General features: G+C 49.8%; 2 protein-coding genes across 2 annotated transcripts; both read right to left on the reverse strand.

Annotated features, from left to right (window-relative positions):
* Positions 1–1,303: 1,303 nt before the first annotated feature.
* On the reverse strand, positions 1,304–5,912 carry LGALS3 (galectin 3). The gene is made up of 6 exons (XM_051621384.1): positions 5,841–5,912; positions 3,618–3,640; positions 2,946–3,305; positions 2,654–2,742; positions 2,220–2,388; positions 1,304–1,548 (listed from the first exon to the last, which is right to left on the reverse strand). The coding sequence occupies exons 2-6, from the start codon at positions 3,633–3,635 to the stop codon at positions 1,393–1,395; spliced, it is 792 nt and encodes a 263-aa protein (XP_051477344.1). The 5' UTR covers positions 3,636–3,640; positions 5,841–5,912; the 3' UTR covers positions 1,304–1,392.
* A 6,623-nt stretch (positions 5,913–12,535) lies between these two features.
* On the reverse strand, positions 12,536–23,542 carry MAPK1IP1L (mitogen-activated protein kinase 1 interacting protein 1 like). The gene is made up of 4 exons (XM_051621477.1): positions 23,469–23,542; positions 17,036–17,063; positions 15,755–16,468; positions 12,536–15,271 (listed from the first exon to the last, which is right to left on the reverse strand). The coding sequence occupies exons 2-4, from the start codon at positions 17,057–17,059 to the stop codon at positions 15,260–15,262; spliced, it is 750 nt and encodes a 249-aa protein (XP_051477437.1). The 5' UTR covers positions 17,060–17,063; positions 23,469–23,542; the 3' UTR covers positions 12,536–15,259.
* Between the last annotated feature and the right edge of the window lie 50 nt (positions 23,543–23,592).

Genomic DNA, 23,592 nt, shown 5'->3' on the forward strand with positions numbered 1-23,592 from the left:
TGTTGACCTTCTCATCCACCACCACCCCCCAGTGCTTCTCCTCCAGACTCTTCGATCCATTCTCCACCCAGCCTGCATTTGTGCTGGGATTGCCCCAGCCCAGGGGCAGGACCTTGCACTTGGCCTGTTTGAACTGAATGTTATAAAAGAGGACAAGACATGTCAAAGAGATCCTTCAGAACTCCAGCAGTGGCTGTTGCACTGTTCCTGTTTTGCAGACAAGACCAGGAGAATGACTCACAGCAAGGGGAACTTTTTTTTTTTTTTTTTTTTTTTAACAAGCCTGACTCATGAGGTGAATTTGCCAATAACTCTCCCCACCCTTGCCATCAGTCTTGACTCATGCAGGAGTTATGAGGGGAGGGAAGCACAAGGCTCATGACCCGTTTGGTGGAGTCTGTAACACTTGTGTAAAGTGGATCTCCCTTGGGAGGGGGGTGGGTTCAGGACACCCAGATTTGGGCCACCAAAGGGGCAGAATAGGCCTCTGAAATGAAGGAGAGTGGTGACTTTTCTAGCCACGGTCTGGGGAGAGAGGTTTTGCTCTCTCCACCTCTGAACGCCCTCCTGAAACACCTCATTCTGGTCAGGATCACAAGCTTAGGAGTTTTGCCTCTTTCCCAGTGTTTTCTAGGGGAAAGCTTCAGTGAGGTGACACTTCTGTAGAGGACTAGAGGAGATGGCATGAAGTTGTGCCAGGGGAGGTTTAGACTAGATATGAGGAAGAATTTCTTTACTGAAAGAGTAGTCAGACACTGGAATGGGCTGCCCTGGGAGGTGGTGGAGTCACCATCCCTGGAGGGATTTCAAAACCCTGTAGATGAGGCACTTCAGGACGTGCTCTAGAGGGGTTTTTTTTGGGGGGGCTGGGGGTTTATGGTTGGACAGGTGACCTTAGAGGTCTTTTCCAGTCATGATGATTCTGTGAATTACACACAACCCTGCCCCTCCTCCTCCCCTGGGGGGATCTGAAGTCCTTTACTGCACAATTTTGATCCCTCTAGTGAAAAAGGAATAACTGCTCTTCCTAGCAGAGCAACTGGGGCTAAAAATACAGAGTTACCAGCTGGTACTTGGAGATGATGGGGTTGAAAATCACACCCCTACTTCCCAGGGCCAGCAGCTGTTCACCACAGGCTGCTTTCCCAAGCATTCCTCTCCATCCAAATCAAACAGCTCCTACTCATCACCCTTCAGCAAAGGACTTCTCTGTCTCCAGGAGTTCAGATGTGTCCACACTTGAACTCAGCATGTTGGAGGGTCTCATGTCTTTTGAGATCTGACTGAAACCAAATTTTCCTGGCGAAAGTACGTTTTATTACTTCAAAATGTTAAAAATAAGAAGGCCAGGTGAAGAGCACTCAGTTTGCACCAGCATTGACCAGGGAAGGTTTATATCATGGTGGGCAGGACGCTGGTGAGGGAGACGTCCCCGGCGATGCACAGCTTGGTGATCTCCTTCAGCTGCTTCTCGCGGAAGTTGTACTGCAGCAAGTGAGCATCATTGACTGCTACCTTGAAGTGATCCACCTCGCAGAGGATCTGGAGCTGGAATTAAACCCCCAAAATACATTGGATTTGTGCTAGGAAGAAGTTTCAAGCCACAGACTGGCTAAAGGCTGCTGCCTGCTGGGCCCAGCCCGGTGGCATGTGGACGAGCTGGTGCAGCAACTCTCAGCTGCAAAACCATTTTTTGACCTTTCCCCCAAGCCCTGCTGTCCTCTTCCTTCATGTTTTAGCCCACAGATCCTGTCTCCTCATGACTGTGACAGTGTTTTCAAGGAGCTGGACCCTGCAGTTCACACAGCAAGAGCTGCGTTTGCACCAAGTGTGGACCTGGTTGGCAGGAGACAAAGCTGATGAAGAGAGCTGAGCTCACAGGGAAAATGCTTCCCAGAAACCTGCCCAACCTGCTGCAGAATGACTGGAGGGTTTAATAATAAACGGGAATAACAGAAGTGGGGAGAAGTTATACCTTGGGCACCTGTGCCTGCAGGAGGGGGTAAGAAGCACAGAGAAGGTGCTGTGGGACCTGCTGTGTTGGACAGGCAGGGAGGTGCACCAGATGACAGCCCCAAAAACACCTCTGGGATCTGATTTTGCACAAAAGCATCAAGGTCCTTACAACAAATCTTGTTACCCAGCCCTGACCGAACCCAGCACATGGTGCAGGTGCTGTAGACACATTAGAACTGAATTTTGGGGCTCTTTTTTATTACCTTGAAAGGTTTTCCAGCTTCAAATGGAAACCTGGGAGCTGTCCTCTCCTCCTTTCCCCAGTTGTTGTGGAACATGGAATTACAGACGATGACTTTCCTGTTGTCTTCGTTGAAGCGGGGATTGAAGTGGAAGGCAATGTCATTCCCTTTCTTGAAATCCAGTGAAAACCTGCAAGGGAAATAATGAATTGGCTGCTTTTTGCTAAAAAAAACCCCACCACAACCGTGGGCTCTGTTTTGGGCCTTGCCAGAAGTAGCAGCAAGTGGGCAGAGAAAAAAAAAACCACAGACCTTGTTGGTCAGTGACGGGGCATTTACATGTTTATGTTCTGTAATATGGGTGTGATGGAAAACAAATTCCAGCTCGATCCAGCAGCACTCCATGGAAACAATCCCCTCCCCTCCTCCCTCTTGGAGCTGGACACCCCCAGTACCTGTTTGGTTTGGGGTTGATGGTCCCTGTGATGGTGATGAGCAGCCGAGGAACGAGTCCTGCCTGCAGGGGCAGCTCGAAGGGGACTTTCTGGGAGACAGCAGGGATTTGGTGTTAGCAAAGGAGCACGTCACAAGCCAAATGCTTGGTGACAACACACCAGGACAGCCCTGTGACACAGTGACCACCCCTGCCACCTCTCCCAGGGACAGCCAGCCCCAGGTCCCTCCCATGGCCAAGCAAAACCTGGCAGTGAAGACAGAGAAACCCTTATAATATGATGGAGCTCTTACCATGGGAGGAGCTGGTCCCCCCTGCCCTGGGGGAGGCCCAAATCCAGAGCCACTGGGTGGCTGTCCTGGGGCAGGATACGGTCCTGGTCCTGCTGGAGCTCCAGGGAATACTCCAGGTGCTCCTGGAAACGATCCCTGTCCTGCTGGTCCTCCAGGAAATACTCCAGGTGCTCCTGGAAATGGTCCCTGTCCTGCTGGTCCTCCAGGATAAGCTCCCGGTGCTCCAGGGTAGGTCCCCGGAGGGCCGGGATACACCGGGAAGGCTCCAGGAGCCGGTGGCTGGTTCCCCCAGGAGGGCCAGCCTTGGGGTGGGGGGGCAGAGGGGGTGGGGTTGTTGCCAGTGGGCAAAGCATCAGATAACTGGGAACAGAGGGGAGAGGAGGAGGGTTAGGAGGGGTGACATTAACCCTGGGGTCACCTTGTGTCCTCCAACATCCACCTTTTGTCACCAAGAGTGTGTGCTGAGGGCAGGAGCTCAGCTGCTCCCCATTGGTAGGGGGGTGAGTGCCCAGGCTGTTTCTGGAAAACCAGTAAGTGCTGGTGGAACTGGGGTGGACTGGGGGAGTTACGGAGGTTGGCAAAGACACATTCCCACCCATCCCCACCAAAGGTCCCCACTTCAAGGCAACAGCCACAGCCCCCACCTGTTGCTTTCAAGAAATCTGTACTTACTGAGAAACCGTCCGACATTTTTCCTGAAACAAAAAGACAAAAAGACACTTGAGTCATTTTTAACACACACCAGGGAAAGCCAGGGGTTGTTGGGGAAAGCTGCAGTTCCACGGGGCTGGAAATTGGGAAGTCCCCATTGCATACCTGGAGGCAGAGCCAACAGCTCCAGCCACCTCCCTGCCCTGGCTGGTGGGGAGACAAGGTCACCTCCTTGCCCTGGTCATGGGGGTGGAAAATGTCACCTTCCTGCCCTGGCTGTGTGTGTGGGGGACAAGGCCACCTCCCTGCCCTGGTCATGGGGGGACGCACCAACATCTCCCTGCCCTAGTCATGGGGGGACAGAGCCACCTCCCTGCCCTGGCTGGGATGAGTAACATGGTGTCAATGCCCACCCGTGTCACGGGGGTGGTTTTGTCCCACACACCAGCCACAGTTCCTCACTTCCCCATCCCCCAGGCACCATCCCAGAGATTATTTCCATTTTAAAAACCCCAAATCAAATCCCGGAGGGGAGAGTAGGGCAGAGCAGCAAACATCAGCTGCTGGTGGGGGGGGTTACAAACCCAGCACAGCACGCTGGGGGGACATACAGCCACCCCAGGAGACATGGACAGACACTTGTGCCAGGCCTGGTGCGAGGAGGGTGGTGGAGGTCCCCTCCTCCCATCTCTGCTTGTCCCTCGCTGGATAAAAGCTGCTTTGAAGGCTTTTATGAGTCCGCCCCGAGTCGTTCTGCTGCGGTGGGGCCGGAGGCAGCGCTGCCTGCGAGCAGGAAGAGCCTCTGGGTTCCTCCCGTCAAAGGGAACATTCACAGGCCCAGAGGTGGGGGAAAGAAAAAAAAAACAAACACAAAAAGAAAAAGGAGAGGCAGAAACGGGGACAGAAAAGGAAAATTCCAAATTGAAAGCAGAGAAGGAAAATAAATGCTCTGGGGAAGAACAACGCACGTACTCAATGGTCAGGGCAGATCCTGCCTCAGGACAAACAAAGCCCCCCGGGTTTTCACAACCAACAAATAACCCCTTTCCCCTCCAACCTTCCTCCTCCCGGGCCCGCCTGGCGTTTAAGCCACAGAAGCCCCGACTGTTCGCACGGCCCGTATCTCACGAAGCTTTTCTTTCCCTTCTGGATTTGTTTGGGTGTTTTGAAACCCGTTTGTCTAGAGGGGGAAGCCAAGGGTGGACACAGCTCCTGCCAACCCCCCCGGGCTGGATCCAGCCGGGTCAGGGATGTGGCTGCTGGTGGGTTGTCCTGCTCCAGCCGGGGGCAACATCTTGCTCCTGCTTCCTACCTCGGGGAGAAGCAATTTTTGCTCCTTTGCCTGAATTTATTACCGCTTTGTCCCTGCTGGGACGGCGTGGCAGGAGACCCGTGTCTCCCAGCCAGGGCTGGAACGGCCGATTTGATATTTGTGACCCAAGGCTTGGAAAACGCCTGTTCCTCTGCCACCAAACGCCGGCGGGGGGGCCTGGCCGTCACCCCCTCTTTCCCCTGCCGCTGCAGCCTTGCAGCTCTTGGCCTCTGGAAATGCTCCAGGGGGTGATTTGCCGTGGCAGGCACAGGGAGGGGTTTTTCTTCCCCCCCTCAGCCCCGGGGCAGCTCTGCCCTTCGGCAGCGCCCGCAGGTGCTGCCCCGCGGTTCCAACAACACTTGGGCGGAAACTTGAACTCCCTCCATCTCCCCCAGCAACTTTTTGAGCTCTCACTTGGCCCTACGGAGAACCAGCTGCGGACAACGCCCTGGGGCAGATCTCCATAAAGCACCCCAGGTATTCCTTAGAATCGGGTGAAGTGGAAAAACTTCGGTTTTGGAGGGAAATAAAACGCAGTTTTCTTGTCCTCGGCAGCGGTTTTCTGGGTGTCTCCAGCCTCCCCCGCAGCTACAGTCCCTCCCATCCCTCTGCATGAGTTTTTGGGGCATGGGCAGGGTTGTAAACAGCCTTTCATCGCCGTCATTTAATCGATATAATAATACAATATATCGTAGAATATCGTATCATAGAATCCCAGGCTGGTTTGGGTGGGAAGGCACCTTCAAGATCACCCGGTTCCAACTCCCCCTCCATGGGCAGGGACCCCTCCCACCAGCCCAGGTGAGCAATATAACAATATAAATAAATATAAATATAAACATCCTTCACGTCCCACCGTTATTCCAAGCATCCCATTGCTCCAGCCCCCCAACATTCCCACCCCCTCTGGATGGATGGATCCAGCCCCTCACCGGTGCTGCGGGTGATCCCGGGGGCAGCTCCCGAGGCTGGGAACACACGGTACCGGGTGGCAGGGACACGGGAGCGGGGACCCCGCCTGCTCGGGGCGGGGACGGGGCGGGGATACCCCGGGATGTGCCGGGAGATGCCGCCTCTGCTGGAAAAGCCGCCGTCAACACGAACGTAATTTGATTTCCCTCGCTGGAGTCACGGGCAAGGTGGAGGGGTTGCAAGATGTTTGTCTGGCTCCACGGTGTAAAGGGATAGGAAAGGAAAAGGGTGTTGGGAGAGTGAAAAGGAGAGGAGAGGAGAGGAGAGGAGAGGAGAGGAGAGGAGAGGAGAGGAGAGGAGAGGAGAGGAGAGGAGAGGAGAGGAGAGGAGAGGAGAAGGAAGAGGAGAGGAGAGGAGAGGGAAGAGAAGAGGAGAGGAGAGGAGAGAAGAGAAGAGAAGAGAAGAGAAGAGAAGAGAAGAGAAGAGAAGAGAAGAGAAGAGAAGAGAAGAGAAGAGAAGAGAAGAGAAGAGAAGAGAAGAGAAGAGAAGAGAAGAGAAGAGAAGAGAAGGAGAAAATAATATTTCAATTGGAAGTGACTTATAATTATCATCTAGTCTGTCTGACTTATTCAGGGCTGACAAAAGGTTATTAAGGGACACACACTTTCATTGGTGTCATTAAAGGCAGAAGCTACTCCCTCAAGGCAGCAGCTGAACTGAGTGGTTTAGCTGATGCCAAAAAAGGCAAGAATCCATTCGGTTTGGTTTTAATGAATTTTGGTGTCATTCCTTCCATTTCCCCAGTTCTATCTGTATAAATGGCTGTTCGCAGTTACAGCTGAGAATTAACAACCCCACACTTGGTCCCAGCACCCATTGATGTATTTCAGGAGTTAATGTCTTCTGCATAGAGTCATTTTGGATGGAAAAGGTCTTTTAGATCATCAAGTCCAGCCATAAACCCAACACTGCCAAGTCCACCACCTTCTGTTCCTGTGGAGAATGAGTCTCCCTGAGGCAAAAGACCCCATCCCAGTGGGAGATCTTTGTCAAGTTAAGTAAGTTTAAAGGAGTCATTTTAAACTGCTTATTGGAAATTTAGGGGAAAAAAAAAAAAAAGAAGCTGCTTCTCTCCTGTCTTCTTGATGGTAAATTAATGGGAAGGCAATTAATGTAGTGAGCAAGAAGCTTGATGGCAGAGACCCCCTCCCTTTCACAGAGCAGATCAACACCCCCCAGGGATTTGATCACTCCCATGACTTCTGTGGCTTCTCTTGTTCGTGGGGTGGGCACCAACCATCACATTCAACATTTGGGCTTGCAGATCCACCACCAAAGCCCTGCTCAGAGCAGTCCCAAGGGGCTAAATTCCTCCTTCCTCCCTGTGCAACCTCCTGGGTTGGGGAATGGAAGCCAGGGCAACGTCACCTCCTTTCTCAGGCTGAGGAAGTAGGTTCCAGATGCCAGAGATACCTCCGGGGAGCCCCATGCTGCACCCTCTGAGGTGTCACTTAAGTTTCAGCCCCACCTGCCAGTGGCTGAGTCACTCCTGAGTCTCCAGAGCAATAAAAAAAAGGGTGTCACAGGGAAAGCAGGCAGCAGGACTCTGCTCCATGACCTGCCAGGCTTCTGCAGGTCCTCCCAGGACTTCTGGAAACAGCCTCCTGCAGAGAACCCAACAGCCCCGCTTCTCATGCAGTCCTTTTTGGGGAGACAGTTCATTTGGGACCTTCCTTGTCTTCCCCCCACTTGAATGTCACCTTCTGTAGTGGCAGTGACACACACAGAGCAGAGGAAGCCTCAGAACTTCAGAAACCCAAGTGTGACGGTCAAGAGAGTAAAAGCAGCAGCCACAGTGTTGGTGCAGCACCACCCCTGCTGCTCACACGTGTCCCCACCTGTACCAGCAAGTCTGGACCTGCTCTCTTTTTCTTGTAGGACCTTCCTACTTGTCTCTCTAGAGCACAAAGCAAAACTCCTGCCTGTGCAGCTTCCTGCTCTTAGAGAACTTTGTACATGGGCTTGCAGTGACATGACAAGGGGGAAATGGTTTTAAGCTGCAAGAGAGGAGATTTAGATTGGATCTGAGGAAGAAATTCTTTGCTGTGAGGGTGGTGAGACCCTGGCCCAGGTTGCCCAGAGAAGCTGTGGCTGCCCCATCCCTGGCAGTGTTGAAGGGCAGGTTGGATGGGGCTTGGAGCAGCCTGGGCTGGTGGGAGGTGTCCCTGCCCATGCCAGATGGTTGTGACTAGATGATCTTGAAGGTCCCTTCCAACCCAAACCAGTCTGAGATTCCACAACAAACAGAACTGGTGCAAAATTGCAGCTCATCCAGTTCCCTCCTGCTCTGGCAGTGCCAGGAGAAGGACAAGTCCAGCCCCAAAAGCTTCACACAGCTTCTAATGCTGATGTTGTAGATGAGCAAACCCATGTTACAGTTTGAAGCTTGTATATTAGTAAAGATGAATAAATGAGAAGGACTTCGTGCTTCATGTGCTGATCAGACCATTCAGCTGCTTTCCAAGCCTTAAATGAGTCTTGCAGCAATTTGTGTCAACAGAGATTTCGAAGTCCTCAAACCTCCCTGGCTTTGAACTTCCTCCTCACCAAGCTCTGTGCAGCCCTGAAGGAAGGTTCTTCATCCTAATGTTACTAAATAACTGGATGGGAAATCCCTACAGTGATCCCAAATCCCTACAGTGATCCCAAATACCTGTGCTGGGGGGAGGGGGGTGGAAGGACCCCGATGTCTTGATGCCAGCAAAAAGAAGAGGTCCTGGTGCTTTTCTTGGCCATGCTTGTCCAAACATGCAGCCAACACATTTAACCCCACAGAAAACTAACCCGGCCTCACAAGCTGAAAGCAGCAGTGCTGTGTTGCAGGAGGGTGATCAGTCAGTTGAAGGTTACCCCCTCAAAGCCAAGGTGTGACCCTGTTGTCCCTCCAGGTGCAGCACCAGGAGATCCAGGTGGAGGGTTCACAGAGCCAAACTGGCCCTGGGGGCCTCTTATCTCCAGCTTTGCTGTGGGAAAGATGCTCCATAAGGGAAGTAAAAGCCCCGTGTGATGCTGGGCTGAGCACGTGGGGTTGGAAAGAAAACATGAAGGCCAAAGAAAGACAGGAGAGTTCAGCCTGATCCAGCTGGAAGGTAGCTGGGATACCAACCCCTCTGAGGAATTGCATCCAGAATAACTTTATTTCCAGAGCAACTGGGGGCTTTTACCAGAGCCCGGGAAGCCAGAGGTGCTGGGAGAGGGCAGAGCTGTGTACAAGTCCCTGGAGCTCAGCACTTTCCTCCTTTGCTGCCCAGCTTTTGAGGGTAGGTTTTCTGCACAGCACAGAAATAAATTCTCCTGTGAAACCTCACACTGAACAGGGCTCAGACGTAAACCTTGTGCACAGGGTGTTTGTCTTCTTCCTGTAGGAAGCCCAGTGGAAGACGAGTTTGGGCAAGGACACGAGTTTTGACGCCATCTCCCAAACTGGAAGTCACCGAAACGTTGCTGATTTCCCCCAATTTTCGTCAAGTTCAATGTTAAAAAAGAATCAATATCTGACACGACCTTCTCTGCCAGGGAGGATTTGGCAGGGAGAGCAGCCAGGAGGGCTGGGAGCAGCACCACTGCCCTCTCCTGATGGCAGCAGGATGGTGGAGCTGCAGCTACCAGCTGGGAGAGCCACGAACCACAGGGACCAACACCAGGCTTTGCTTTTACACACCAGTCAGGGGCTCATTTTTCCAGCATCTGATTTTTTCTTAGACTCACTCAGAGTAGTTTTTGCTCGGTGTCACTCCACAGATACTTTTTTTATTTAACAATTACTTACCCCAGCAGCCAGCACAGACCAGCAGGAGAGCATCGAGATGAGGAGGGTGACAGGGGCAGCGCAGACCTAGTGGTGGGATCATCATGCTCAGCTTTCCAAGAGGGAAACAGGGACAGCACCGAGGTTGAAATGCAAACATGAAAGCTGCTGAGATTCCCAAGTGCTGCTGGAGAGAGTCCAGAGGAGGGTGATGAAGATGGCTGGGGAATTGGAGCATCTCTCTCTTGTATGAGGAAAGGCTGAATGAGCTGGGACTCTTCAGCTTGAGGATGAGAAGGCTGAGGGGAGACCTTATCAATGTATCCAAGTATCTAAAGGGTGGGTGCAGGGAAGCTCTCCTCAGTAGCTCCCAGTGTCAGAACAAGGGGCAATGGGCACAAGCTGGAACATGGGAAGTGCCATTGAAATATGAGGAAAAACTTCTTTACTATGAAGGTGACAGAGCCCTGGGACAGGCTGCCCAGGGAGGTTGTGGAGTCTCCATCCCTGGAGATACTCAAAATCCACCTGGATACAGTCCTGTGTAAAGTGCTCTAGGTGATCCTACTTCAGTGGGAGAGTTGGACTAGATAATCTCTAGAGGTCCCTTCCAACTCCAGCAATTCTGTCATTCTGTGCCTGTGCTAAAAAGCTCTCAAGGTAATTAACTCTGGCATTGTCTCCTTGAGGAACACCAACAACACCAGTTTTGCAGCAAGATGAGCTGGTGTTTGCTTTAGAACATGGTCTCCAGCAGCAGGAAGTTTTCTTCTTTAAACCTAAACTATAAACAATTCCCACCTCACACTGAGGATGCTCCAGCCTAAATGTCGCTCGGAAGCAGCCAGGAACAGGATGAGGCTCAGCAGGGCACACAACGTCTACCCAACCTCCCCCCCAGATCCAACCTTTAACATTTTAAACAACTCACAACTTGATACAGGAGTTCATGGGTTAAGACTACAAGTAAGAACATGAATCTGCAAGAACAGGTGTGATCTGGTGCAGACAACAGAACTGGGACCTGAAATGAAACCCAGAGGTGCGTCAACAGACTTGGCAGCACAGTCCTTCCCTGCCTGGGAAGAGGGTAGAAGTGCAGGGACTGCTACTTTATCTCCCCATCTCTCATCCCACAGGGAGGACACCCTTTGGAAAGTGACACTACAGAACTGAAGTGCTTGTTCTACTACCCCTTATCTTGGTGCAACTTCGTAACTTCACCAGAACTTGTGCTCTGCTACACAGGGGATACAAAGTCCCCACCTTCCGTCCTCACCACAGGAGTCAACTTGGCCAGCAGATCTCTGCAACAAAAGCACCTGCTTCCAAGAGCCCACAGCTTGGTGCACACAGCTTTGAGTGCTGCATTTCCCACGTACCTGAGAGATGCTGCAGGTGAGTGACCAAACAACTGTTACCTTGCCTGTTATCAGCTCAACAGGTGGGTTCATGCACCCATGGGTTGAGATGAAGCTAAACTCAAATTCCACTGAACTCTGAGAGCAGAGGAAAAGCTGGTCCTCCCACTACAACTACCTTGAACATCTGTTTGGGAGAAGGGAATCAAGAAGCACATAACCATCATGTCTACCTGCCATGATCCCTCTTCAGATCCTGACCTTTTCCACTGCAACCCCTGCCCGTGCAAGGAGCAGCACATCCAGCCGGGAATAGGTGACTGGATGGAGCCCAGACAGTGAGGGCAGATCTCTCTCTTCCCCTCCCAACACCACAAATCCCTCCATCCACCCTCCGAGCACCTCCAGATCCAAGGCCAGTCCTGCTGCCTCGGGGAGGAGCCCAGGGCTGTGTGTGACACCCAATCTTGCAGCACGGACCAGTTGATGAAGAGCTGGAAGTTGAAACTTGCATTTCTTGGTCTGCCAGATGACACAACATCCTCCTCTAGTTTTGTCCCTGGTGAATCAGGGCTGTGTGAAGTGTATGGAATTGCAGCCTAATAATTGGAATCTTGTGCTTAACTTCAGAAATGGGAAACCCACTATTCATAAAAATAGGTATGAGGTGCTGTCCCCACCTAGATGCCCAAGGTCTCCTGCTACACAGGAGTTCAGGACAACCCTCCTACCAACATCCCCAGCATGGGGACAGTTTGAAAGAGGCTGGGCATGGAATCCATCCATGCCTGTGCACAGGAATGGGGCCGAGTGCTCCTGTCACCCAGAACTGACATCTCCTACATCATGGATCTCACCATGACCCCTGAATCAGTTTTTCAAAGCTAAATACTCCCCTAAGAGTTCTGCAGAGAAGTAGCACTTGGCAGATGCTCCCCAAAACCTTGATGACATTTTTCTGGGCGCACAGTCTAAGAAGAACCCGTTTCCTAAGCTTTGAAGTCAATTAATAGTTTTGCTCCCACTCTTTGCTGCTCCCTGCTGCCATTGTTACCCTCCTGGAAGTGGGAAGGTGTGGGCAGAAAGTAGCAGCATTAGCCAGCTCAGTGTGAACTGCTCTGCAAGCCACTCTCTAGGAAGAATGTAAAGGCAGTGCTGAGCAACACCCAAACTCTGTGGCTCACACACTGCCAACCACGGAGCTTCCCACACACAATTATCCACCCTATCCCATCAAACTCCTGATAAGCACAACAAATACTGGTGATATGTGGGTCATTTCCCACATCCACATGTCGATCTAGCTCAGGGACTGTGCAGGGCCAGGAAAACAAAGCCCCCACACCAAACTCTTGCCAGGTAAGAAATAAGCCCCACTCCCCCTCGAGAACAAGCACGATCAGACCTTTATTTCCCCTTAATGAACCAGGTTTGTGCTCAGGCAACACCTGAGGCCGACGTCCCGCAGGGCTCGTGTCCACACTTTGCAGGGCTTATGCACAGGCTGCAACGATCACCAAAGGAAGAGGAAAAACACTCACAGAAGTCAAGTCATTCTGATTTTATATTCAGGCTTTGCAAACCAAGGATGTCCTGTTTTTACTGTTCATTCAAGGCAAAAAGTCTACACAAGCATGTCAAAAGCAGCCATTGAGAAGCAGTGAACACGACAGTCTTGAAAATACGTTTAATGTCTAATCTTATACAAAAGTGACAGCATTTTCAAAAAAATATCAAATCCTGTATTTATAGCTCCTCACTATCATACAGCAATATTTGTTTCATCTAAAGAAAATACAGCAGCAGGTGATAATCTATACTTTGAAGATGTGATTGCTTAGATTCCATCTTGTAAACAAATGCAGGGTGGCAATCTCGAAGCACAAGTCAAAATGAACTTCTCAGCAGTTTTAACTCAAATGATGCAGAGAAATGTACAAATTCCATTGCAAAAAAGCTTCAGGCCAGAAGTTGCTCACACTTGACAGAACATGTGATAAAGTTACTACACGGTATATAGTGACAACTGGAGTTTTTACACAATAGATTAACAGGTAAATACCCTTTTCACTGCTATGCAAAGAACTTTTGCTCACAAAAACAAAGGGGTTATGAAACAGTTCTCAGGACCTCAAGAAATACGAATATACATTGAAAAACATCCCATATATACTGAATTGTAGCCTAAATGTTCCAGTAATAAATCCTGCCTATTTCAGGAAGAACCTAGAAGTCTAGTTACTTTTACAAATGCCCTTTCCAAAAATCATTACTTGCTACGTTTGCTTTATCCTTTCCTACTTCTTCCCATTCCCTGCAAAGAACACAGCCAGTGCAATTTCAAACTGGAGTGTTGCTACTGCATGATCCATTTGTTTGGAATAAATGTTATTTTTTCATGACATTGATTCATCATCTAAGGCTGCAGGTATCAAAAAAAGCACTTGAGCAAATGTAGTCACTGTTTATTTTGAATCAGTCTTGCCAAGATCCAAGTTGTTTGCAGGGGGGCAACTGAGACTTGTTTTAAGGTTAGTGAAGACTTGCACTTTGGGTTTCCATTTCTAGGGTTACAGGTGTTAGGTTTGAAGCTGAAACATTTTAAGTGTTTTTGTTCAACTCCAGTGCTGTCTTCCTGAAACAAAAACCACACGTACCTTGGCTATGAGCTTTCAGGACACTGGGCTGAAGCAGCCACAGCTAAGCTGACTGCTTCCTTCTGCAGAAAATGCTGCAGGACTTTGCCATAAAGGCTAAAACTACTAACCAGCATCACCACCAGGTCACCCCACTTGTGTTGAAGAAGTTCATCACGTGCATGCAGGAAGCTACGACAAGGTACTGGAAGAGAATTAACTCACTTTCACAGTTCCATGATACAAAGACTCCCTAATGAGGAAAATTTGTTGTTCCTAATTCTACCTAGAAAGGCTAAGTAAGGATGTCCCCAGCTGGGGATGACATAGACTGTCCTTGCTCAACACCTAGGCAATGAAGTACCACAGAGAGTGCCAGAACCCCTCACTGACACGTGGCTGCATGTCTTGGCAATGCCAGAGCAGCAGTTCAGCAAACCCCTCGTGTGCTCTTGGCACGGATATGGCAAGACTATGAGAACTGAAGCAGCGCCCCTTCAGACAAGGGGCAGCTGCACAGCAGTGCACAGGCTTCTAGACATTCAATTGCTCCCTAATGACACTTACTCAGTGAGGTATGCAGACACCCAGCTGAGAACAGAGGACTTCTCCCCATCAAAACACCCAGTGTGGCCCCGTGAGACCTCCTTGTGGCACCAAGGCAGAACCAAACTCTGTGCCACAAACTGCCAGGAAGGGAAATGTTCAGGTTGGGTTTTTTTGATCTTTTAAGCTCAAGTTCAGTTTCCAGGGACTCTGACCAAGCCTGCTAAGTCTCTACAACCCAGCAGCAAAGTTGAATTTTACATGACTAGAACCCAGGTTAGAAATAAGGAAGTACCTAAGTGGGAAGCGGTTTCTCTTTACACAGACCAAGCCAAACTTCCAACCACCACAGAATGAGAACTGGCAAAATGACGTTCTCCATTGCATGCACAACACTCACATTTGTTGATTCAAAGTTAACTGCACATCCAGGTTACTTAAGTTGCACAGAAATGCCTGCTTGTGAACACCAACAGTGTGCAGACCAGTCAGACTGAGCGTGGATCTTCTCTTCGTAGTCCCAGACTGAGCAACTGGTTTGAGTATATACAAAACACTGAGAAAACCCCTCAAGTTCACATGCTCTGTCTCTTTAGTTTCAATTACTGTAGCAGGTTCAAAAATCAGGTTTCTTGACAAACATCTTTTTTTAATTGACATTTTAAAACAACCTGAAAACAGACAAAAGGTGACTACCTATCCATTCGGTGACCAGCAACAAGTCTGGCAACCAGACTTAAAGCATTCATGGAAATTTAAGAATTCATTTTTATTTTCAAGTCCTGGAGCCTGGTTCTTTAGAATCCTGACTTGGCAGCTCCCATTTTTCCAAGGAATACTTGCCAACATAAGAACCACAGATGTTAGTTGTAGTTCTGCTCTTCCCAACTCAGTTTATTAAACCAAACAATCAGGCCAGCACACGAGCAAGGTCAATTTATGCAAACTGCTCCTTCATACCTCAAATGCACATACAAGAGGCAAGTATTCTTCACAGCCCCAAACATTACTGAAACAAAAACTGTAAAAATCTCTGTAAGTAGTGGATGAAGGTGGAAAGCTACAGTATTTTGTTGCCCAGAATGTATTCAACGATAAGGCTGCAAGAGACAATAATTCATGGTCAATACAGGCTTCTCACAAGGCAGTTCATTCAGTCACAAAAATCCTCAGTTAAAGTCTCTCAAATTCTCACAGTTACAAATATTCTTCACTAAAAAAAAAACCCAAATTCATCCTTATAATTTGTTGCTCCCTCCCTCCGTGCCCTAGAAGTAATTTCTCTAGATGACAGAGATGAGAAAACTTCCTCTTTCAGGAATTATTAAAAGGCTTTTCCCCCTTTTTTGCCTTTCAGAGAAGGCTTTCCAAGCAGCTGAAAACTACTGTAATGTTAGACACACCCCAACTTGATATAATTGCACTGTCCTAGCATATTTAGTTAAGCATTGAGGAAGTTATTCCACTGACTAAGAAGAATTCCTGCCATTCCTTACCTGCACTACCAGGCCCCACGCTACTGAATTTCCAGGCTTAAAAGTATAAAATCTTAGAGGAAATCAAGACCAAACTCAAATACTTACATGGGGACCACCAGGCATTGATGGAGCACCAGCAGGACCAGATGGCACTTGAAAAGGATTAGGGGGTGTAGGATATAGTCCTGGAGCTGGATATGATCCTGTGGGTGGAGGAAATGGACCTGGCGGTGAAGGTCCCCATGTTCCAGGTGGAACTGTACCCCATGGTACTGTTGGTGCAGCCCCTGGAGTCTGGGTAGGAGCAGAATATGGCCCTGGGGGTGGATATGGCATGCTAGGTGCAGGATACTGCCCTCCCATCGTTGGTCCCCATGCTCCAGAGGGCATGGATCCCCATGGCCCAACAGGAGCAGGAGGTGCAGCTGGCTCTGTTGGACCACCATAAGGTCTTGGAAGCTCTGGAAAGGGCATATTTGGTGGCGGATACTGCCCTGGTGGGACAGGACCTGGCACAGTTGGGGGTGGATATGGACCACCAGGAGGAGGGCAAGAGGGTCCAGTAGGAGGAGGAGGAAATGGAGCAGGCGGTCCAGGGGGCATTGAAGGATACATTCCTGTTGGTGGAGGTCCAAATGGCACGCTGGAAGCGGACGTGTTTGGTGGCAGGCCGGCTGGGGCCGTGGGGGGAGCACTTGGGTTGTTCCAAGGATTTGAAGCTGGCCAACCCTGTGGAGGCTGCCCAGGCTGCTGACCAGGTTTCGTGCTGCTCACTTTGGAGGTTTTAGCAGGAGACTGATCTGGTAAAGCATCTGCCAACTAGAAGACAAAGCACCCGTGAGAACGTCAAGTGCCTACTGGGCTTGCTCATCACAGACATTCACCCACTACGTGTGTGTGTGTGTGTGTGTGTGTGTGTGTGTGTGAGTTACAGCTGCCAAAGTGGGAGGAGAAGAGCTCTTTGCTGCTGCACAGAGATGATTACATTCATTTTTGTGCAGCTACTATCATTAAGGCAGAAGAGGCATCCTGCCATGCTGCCGTTGGAAAACCAAAGATGAAAGCTGACCCATCACGCAGAGCAACCTCAGCACAAATCCAGGCAGAGAAGGTTTTCCTACATTTCCATTAGAGCTACTCCTGACACTATGAAACACAAACTCCTTTGTTAACAGCAGAGCAGGAGAGGACCCACAAGGCACCTGGCAGCTTCACCTGTTTAGCCCACAGACGCTACAGCTACCCAGGAGGCAAACACCACAAGTGCAGCGCAGAGGAGGTTGCCCCTCAGCTGGAAGCTCCCCTTCCTCTTGAGAAAACATGTCAGTGTTCAGAGGGCAGTAACACAACTGGGCTGATCTTCAGGAAAGAAAAACTGTTACTTACCGAAAAATCATCAGTTCCAGACATTTTGCTGAAAAGTAAGGTAAGATAAAGTGAAATTTGTTGAAAATAAAAGTATTTCAAGCAAGAGTTCACGAGACAAATGCTACGTTTGCCTCCTTCAAACTACAACAAGTGTTGAACTGGCAGCACCTCTTCACCATGGGTGTTCATGACTCTGGCCCACACAGACATGATAAAGCTCCCACGCAGAGGAAAGCCTTCAGCCTCTCCCTGTCTCACCTCAGGACCAATACATAGTGCAGATGGGTCACACCACACCAAGAGAGCAAATATTTCAAATATGGACACCAAGCAGGCAGTGATGCCTCTACAGGATTCAGGGTCTTGCTGAAGCTGGGACTCAGGAAGGTTATGGCAGGCTGCTTGCAGGTGAAATGAATGCACCTCAAAAATCCCCATGATTAAATCCCCATGCAGATGTTACTGTCAGAAAGAAAAGACCTACAGTTTGCTGGAGCTTTACCCTCCAATTATTTCAGAACACAGAGGCAGTGGATGCTCCTGGTTACACTCAATGACTCGCCGGCCTTAGCTGGAGGCAGACACAGCAAAGGTGCCACTAACACCTCCCTGACTTCTAACCTCTCAACATTTAGAAGAAACATTGAAAAACAGGGACCAACGAGCCATGTGCTTTCTCTTCATGAAGGCAACTGCCACACTTGGAGCTCTTCCAGAGCTTCACCACAATAAAACCTGTCTGGCTTTGTCAGTCTTCATCAGCCACACGAGGGCAGCTCAAGTTATATTCAGCTTGACTGACAACAAACACCAGCTGGAGGTGAAGAACTCTTGATCATGGTCATCTTGATCTTGGTCATCTTGACCAAGAGCAGATAAAATATGTGGAGAAGCCCCAGAGCAGCCAGAGGGCTTCAGGAGATAGAAAGGAACATAAAAAGTGGGGAAAATGGAAAATATAAGTCAAAAGTACAAATGCTACTGCCAAGGTGACTCCTTTTCCCTTGGTGGTGGTGAAGACCTGACATCTAACACAGAGACTGGTCTTGGGGATGGAGGTTTGTACAGACAAGCCTAGGACAGACAGGTTTATAAGCTCCATGATAATATAAATTCCACAATGTTAATAATGCACATAGAAGCCAGAGTCTAGGTTGTAAGTTCATTGCTATCTACGCCATTTCCTAATCTTAAGGATCAGAACAAGGGGCATCCCATTTTATTTTCAGCAAGGGCAGCAGGGAAGAACAAGAACAGGGATGACACTCCACGACTGCAGTGATGCCAAGCTCAGATAATTCCCAACTTGTAGGCAGTTTTTATGGCCTAACAACCCCCAAAGAATCTCTTTTCCACAAACACATCTAGTTTCCCTGCTTGTACCTACAAAACCCCTTGGTGAGGAACTCCACAGGGCTGCTCTTTGTAACAGAAAAAGGCACCTTTTTTTGTTCTAAACCTGAATCTTACTAGTTTCAGTTGCTGCTCCTTTGTTCTTACAGCTGAGGAAGTCAGCAAGTCTATTCCTGTCCACCCTGCCCATGCTGCTCATGATTCTACAGATTTGTTACCATATTCTTTGAGCTGTTCCTTCTCCACACTGAGTTCCAGCTGATTTCCTAGTGCAGCAGCTATTCCACACCTGTCACTATTCTCACTGCCTCTCTTGGAGGTTGTTCCAGCCCTTTTCTATCTTCTGACATGAATGACAAGAAGGAACCACACGGAATTCAGGATGTGGAATAACCATTGATTTATACAGTTCCATAATTATGTTCTGGTTTGTCCTCAGTTTCCTTCCTCGTGCTTCTTAATGTTTCATCTGCTTTCTGATCACTCCAGAACTGACACTTTTGGAGCAATATTTCACTCCACAACATTAAGGGTCAGCCCATCATTTTATATATGAAATTACATGCACCACTCTGCATTTATCTACTCTGAATTACATCAGATTTATTGACATTGAATTTGAGCTGCCATTTTATAACCTAATCCTGATTTTTCTGGATGGCTTCATATCAAAAAGACATTGTTCATCTCATTTCCCAAGTATTTTATGACCACACCAAGCAACCCAGACCCCAGTGGGCTTCTCAATTTATACCCAATAAGTTCAATAAATCTTTTAAGAAATATATATGGACAAAACTAGCATCCTGGTGCTGTCAGTGCAATCATAACCCTCAAAATATAGAAAATCAATAATTAATACAGAGAAAAGGATAAAAGTAACTTTTTACATGAGTGTGCATGTAAATGTATTCATAAGTAAAAAAAACCAACAACTAACACTAACAGGTTAGAAAAGGCAACACCACAACAGGCCAGACAATCAGCCTTTCTTCAGGCTGATGGAGAGATGGGACAAGAGCAACTGAAAAACAGATCTGCAAGAGACTGAAAAAAAGCCACAGAAGTTAGAACATCAGCTGCAAAGGAAAGGAGGGAGAGAGGAGACAGACCTAAAGGAGAACTCAAAAGACAATCCCAAGACCTGTCAGAGAGCAATGCATGAAGGCCAAAGTGGTGGATGGCCACAGCTGTGCACGCAGCATCCACAGACAACCCCAATGTTTGGCAGCAGATGCTTCCAAAATATTTCTGTGCCATTAAAATCCAGGAAACAACGGTGGAAAAACAGTCAAGAAGAGCTTCTAATGAGATTGAGTGGCTCTTTTGCTTTGGCAAGTAGGCTAGAACAACATTTGTTGGCAACATTTGGCATAACTGAGCCAGTGCCAAGCATGTCAAGGATCCTCTGGCAAGTGGGATGGCCGACTTCAGGAATGTTGTTGAGACACATCTAATCTGGGTGCTGCCACCTTCATGTCATACAAGAGAAACAGAAATGACTGTCAGACACACTCGGACAACATATGAACTAACTGGTCCTCCAATCTAGAATCTGTGCTCCGTTCAGGTTGCTCAGCAGCAGTGTAAGGAATTTCAGTCAGAACCCTACAGAAATTACAAGTTGTATTTGCAGTGCTGCCCAAGGCAACCACATGTTCACAAATTAGAGGCACTGTCAGACAGGAGACCTCCAAGCCATTTCATTTTTAAGTCCCCACTGGTCATGTGTGGGCTCAAAATTTCAGAAGAATGTCCTGACTTTAGCCCTGACTAGATGTTTAGGCTCTGGAGAGTTAACTCTGCTCTGGAGAGCACTGCACAAGCACTGATCTGAGGAGAGAAAAGCAAAGTCATGTAACAGACATCTGCTTTGCCACATTTAGACTCCAAATTAATCTTTCCTGGAGCTGGGGAGGGGGGGTGAAGAAAGAATGAGTGGAAGAAGGAGGGTCCAGAAGTTGAAGCAATTCGGCAGGGAGCAGAAAGCCAACAGAAGGGGCAGCCTTCAAACTGAAGTCCTGCTCCTAACCACTCTGCTGCCAGATGAGATTTCCTTTGTTTCCTGATGGCCACCGCCCCTGGAAACAGCTCCTGCTTCCCAGCAGCACAGAGCCTGCCTGCTCCAGGCCCCCAGGGCAGGGCAGCAGCTCTCAGCCACCTCTGAGGACACATATGGCCAGAAGTGGGAAAGAAAAAAAGAGGGAAAGACAGAAATGACTGATGTCAGGAAAGAAAAAAAACAAAAAGCATGTGTCTCATCCTTTATCCTGAAGTGATGGGAGGGCATGGAGGACCTTCCACCACTTCTACCCAGAAACCAGACAAAAATCTTCAGAGCACGATCCAAGGCCTCCCAGATACCCACAGGCTGCTCCCAAAACTTCCCAGCAGGAAGGTGAGACAGGCAAGGCTGGGGCTCTGCGTGGCAGGCTGGGCAGCACCCTGACCCAGCATGGCCAGCCAGCTCTGCCAGCAGCATTCCAGAGGCAGGGGGGATTTCCAGGGAGCTCTGAGAACACCCCATTTCCAGAGGCCTGGTACTACCAGATCCCTCAGCTGCCACAGCAGATGTGAAGCTCTAACCCCCCTCTGATCACTCCAGCCCAAATGAAACTGAGGGATGCAGCAGCATGTTTTCCCAGGCTCTTGCCTTCCTCAGCTTCTATCCACCACCAGTCCCTGGAGAACCCCGTTGAAAAGAGCTGCCCAAACCACTTCTCCTCTCTCTTACAAAAACCCAGCCCAAACGAAGCACCAGCTGCTCTCCTGTTTTCCTTTTTGAGTCCTACGACATCTTTCCCCAACACTTGAGGCGCCAGATTTAGTTCCTGTCTCCGAGATCATCCCTCAAACACAGCAAAAACACTTCCACGATGCACCAGGCTCTGCTGCGTCTCCACTGGGTGGCAGAGCTCCACCAGCCAAGAGGTCCCTTTGTTGCTCTAACATGACTAATACCCACCAGCACCACCTCAGCTCCAACATTCCTGCCCACATAAGCACAACTCCCCAGCAGAGCTAACACAGATAAAATGGAACTGAGACCAAGTCTTCGACAGCTTCTCGATGTTTTCTCAAAGATGCAAATTTCTGCAGCTTCTACCTTCAGGCTTTAAGCATCAATATTTTCTACCTGCCTTCAGTTGCCTCCTCAGCAGCTGATGCACTTGGGGAGGGTACAATCCTTCACTCTGTCCTGCACCCTGGTTCTCTGGGAGAATAAATGCAATTGTTAACAGACTGACACAGGAAAAACAAGTTACATCCTTAGGAGCTACTTGAGATTTGAAGTTTTTGCCCCTTCTCATGACTGGAAAAAAAGGAGGTAAAGCAGGTTTTTAGTTTTTGGATTTTCAGTGTTCAGATTTTCTGGACAAATGTAATTGATTTGAACAGATTATGCATGTCAGTGCACTTCCTGCGAGTTCTCAACTCCCCAAAAAAACCAACCCAGCTATTAAAACCAGAAGTCTTTGCTATCAGTTTCCAAGACACGTAAAAGCCATAAGGAGCTGTCATCTGTCCCAGCTTCCCACCCATGACAGGACAGTCTGGCTCACAGACCAGACCTCATCATTTCAGATGGTCACCACATCCCAAGCAGATGGTTCCAAACCCAGCAGATCCAGGATCACTTGTGGTGGTTTGTGTGCCAGCTGTGCCACTGAGCCCCTACTGCCCACAACTGCTCCTGTCCACACCATCCCACCCCCTGCCTCCTGCAGCAGATCTATCAGCCCAGCAGCTCAGAATAATTAAAACATCTCATGGCTAGCTCTCAGCTTCCTTGAGAGCCCTTTCTCATAATCTTATCCTCCTTTTTACAATTCTTATTTATAGCTTTACCAATTCTTCAGGAATCTTCCTGAACTAGCTGGGAGGGCTACTTAAAGAAGCCCTACCACAGCCATCCACTCAGAAATGAGGAGCTTAATTATTTTCATGTGTTTAGGACGAAATGAACACACAGAGTGTGAGGGGCTACCCAGCATCTCCACTGCAGGGTTTTTTTGGTGTGTGGATCTCCCCAGTAAAACCACCAAACCTTTGTGTCCTGTTCCAGCTCTAGCCTCAGCAGTGACACACAAAACCACAACACCCTTCTGCTCCTTCCCAGAGGCTCCTTTTCCAGGAGAGCTGCTCTTCAGGATGCACTCTCACTGCATGGATACAGCTGGCATCTTTCACATCTCGATTTGCCACTTTCAAATGCACTTGGATGAACCCGAGTTTCAAAAGGATCTAAAAAGTCTCTATCTACAGAATCTCTCTCCCTGGCTTCGATATTTATCCCCAGTTTTTGCACCAGCCCCTGGTCCTGGGGAGGGCAGTTTCAGGGCGTGTCAGTTTTGCCTTGTTTAAAAGAAACAAAACCCAGCTGCTACCTTTGCTCTTATACTCACCGACAAGGCAGCTGAACAGCCTCAGCTCAAGAAATGTTTCCCACTGACTCACCGGGAAACAAGTTTTCTCTCGGAGATACAAGCTGTCAGAGAAGCAGCCCTGTCTCCAAGCCCTGTGCCATCGCACCGTGCTGGCTTCCCCAGCCAGTCGCTGCCTCAAGCACATTAACCTTTGATAAAATGCATCAACTCCTCACCGAGGCTGAGAAACCGACTCGCCCGAGACCTTCCTGCGGGGAAGGATCTTTCGGCTTAACAGTCACTTCCACCCCACCCACCTCCACCCCTACAGCCGTTTACCGATGAGGGCCACCCAGCACAAACACCAGCCGCTAAATGACCGTGCCCGGGCGCGGCCAAACCGGGGATGCGGCGCCAACGCGGCCCCCGCGCCGCGCAGGCCCCAGCAGGGCCGGCCCGACGGGGCGGGAGGCGGCAGAACCGCCAGGCCGGCCCTCCGAGCCACCCGCCCTGCCGGCACGGCGGCTCGGCGGGCCGGCTTCACCCCCCCCACACACACCCCCCAGGCCAGCGACCCCCGGTCCCACCCCCACCGGGGCCGGGAGAGGCGGCGGCGGCGGCACCGCGCGGGGCCTGCGAGGGGCAGAGGCGGCGCGGGATGGACACCCCCCCCCCCCACCCCAGCCCCGGTGAGGCGCTGCCCCGCGGTGCCGGCGGGGCCCGGGCGGTACCTGGGCGGGCGGAGCGCGTTGCAGGCCCGGAGCGCGGCGGCGGCCCCTGCACCCCCCGCCACCGGACGCGCGGCGGAACCGGAACTGCGTCACGCGCCCCGCCTCCCGCGCGGAAGCTGGGCCC

This window comes from Apus apus, chromosome 5, assembly GCF_020740795.1.
Source record: "Apus apus isolate bApuApu2 chromosome 5, bApuApu2.pri.cur, whole genome shotgun sequence".
NCBI lineage: Eukaryota > Metazoa > Chordata > Aves > Apodiformes > Apodidae > Apus > Apus apus.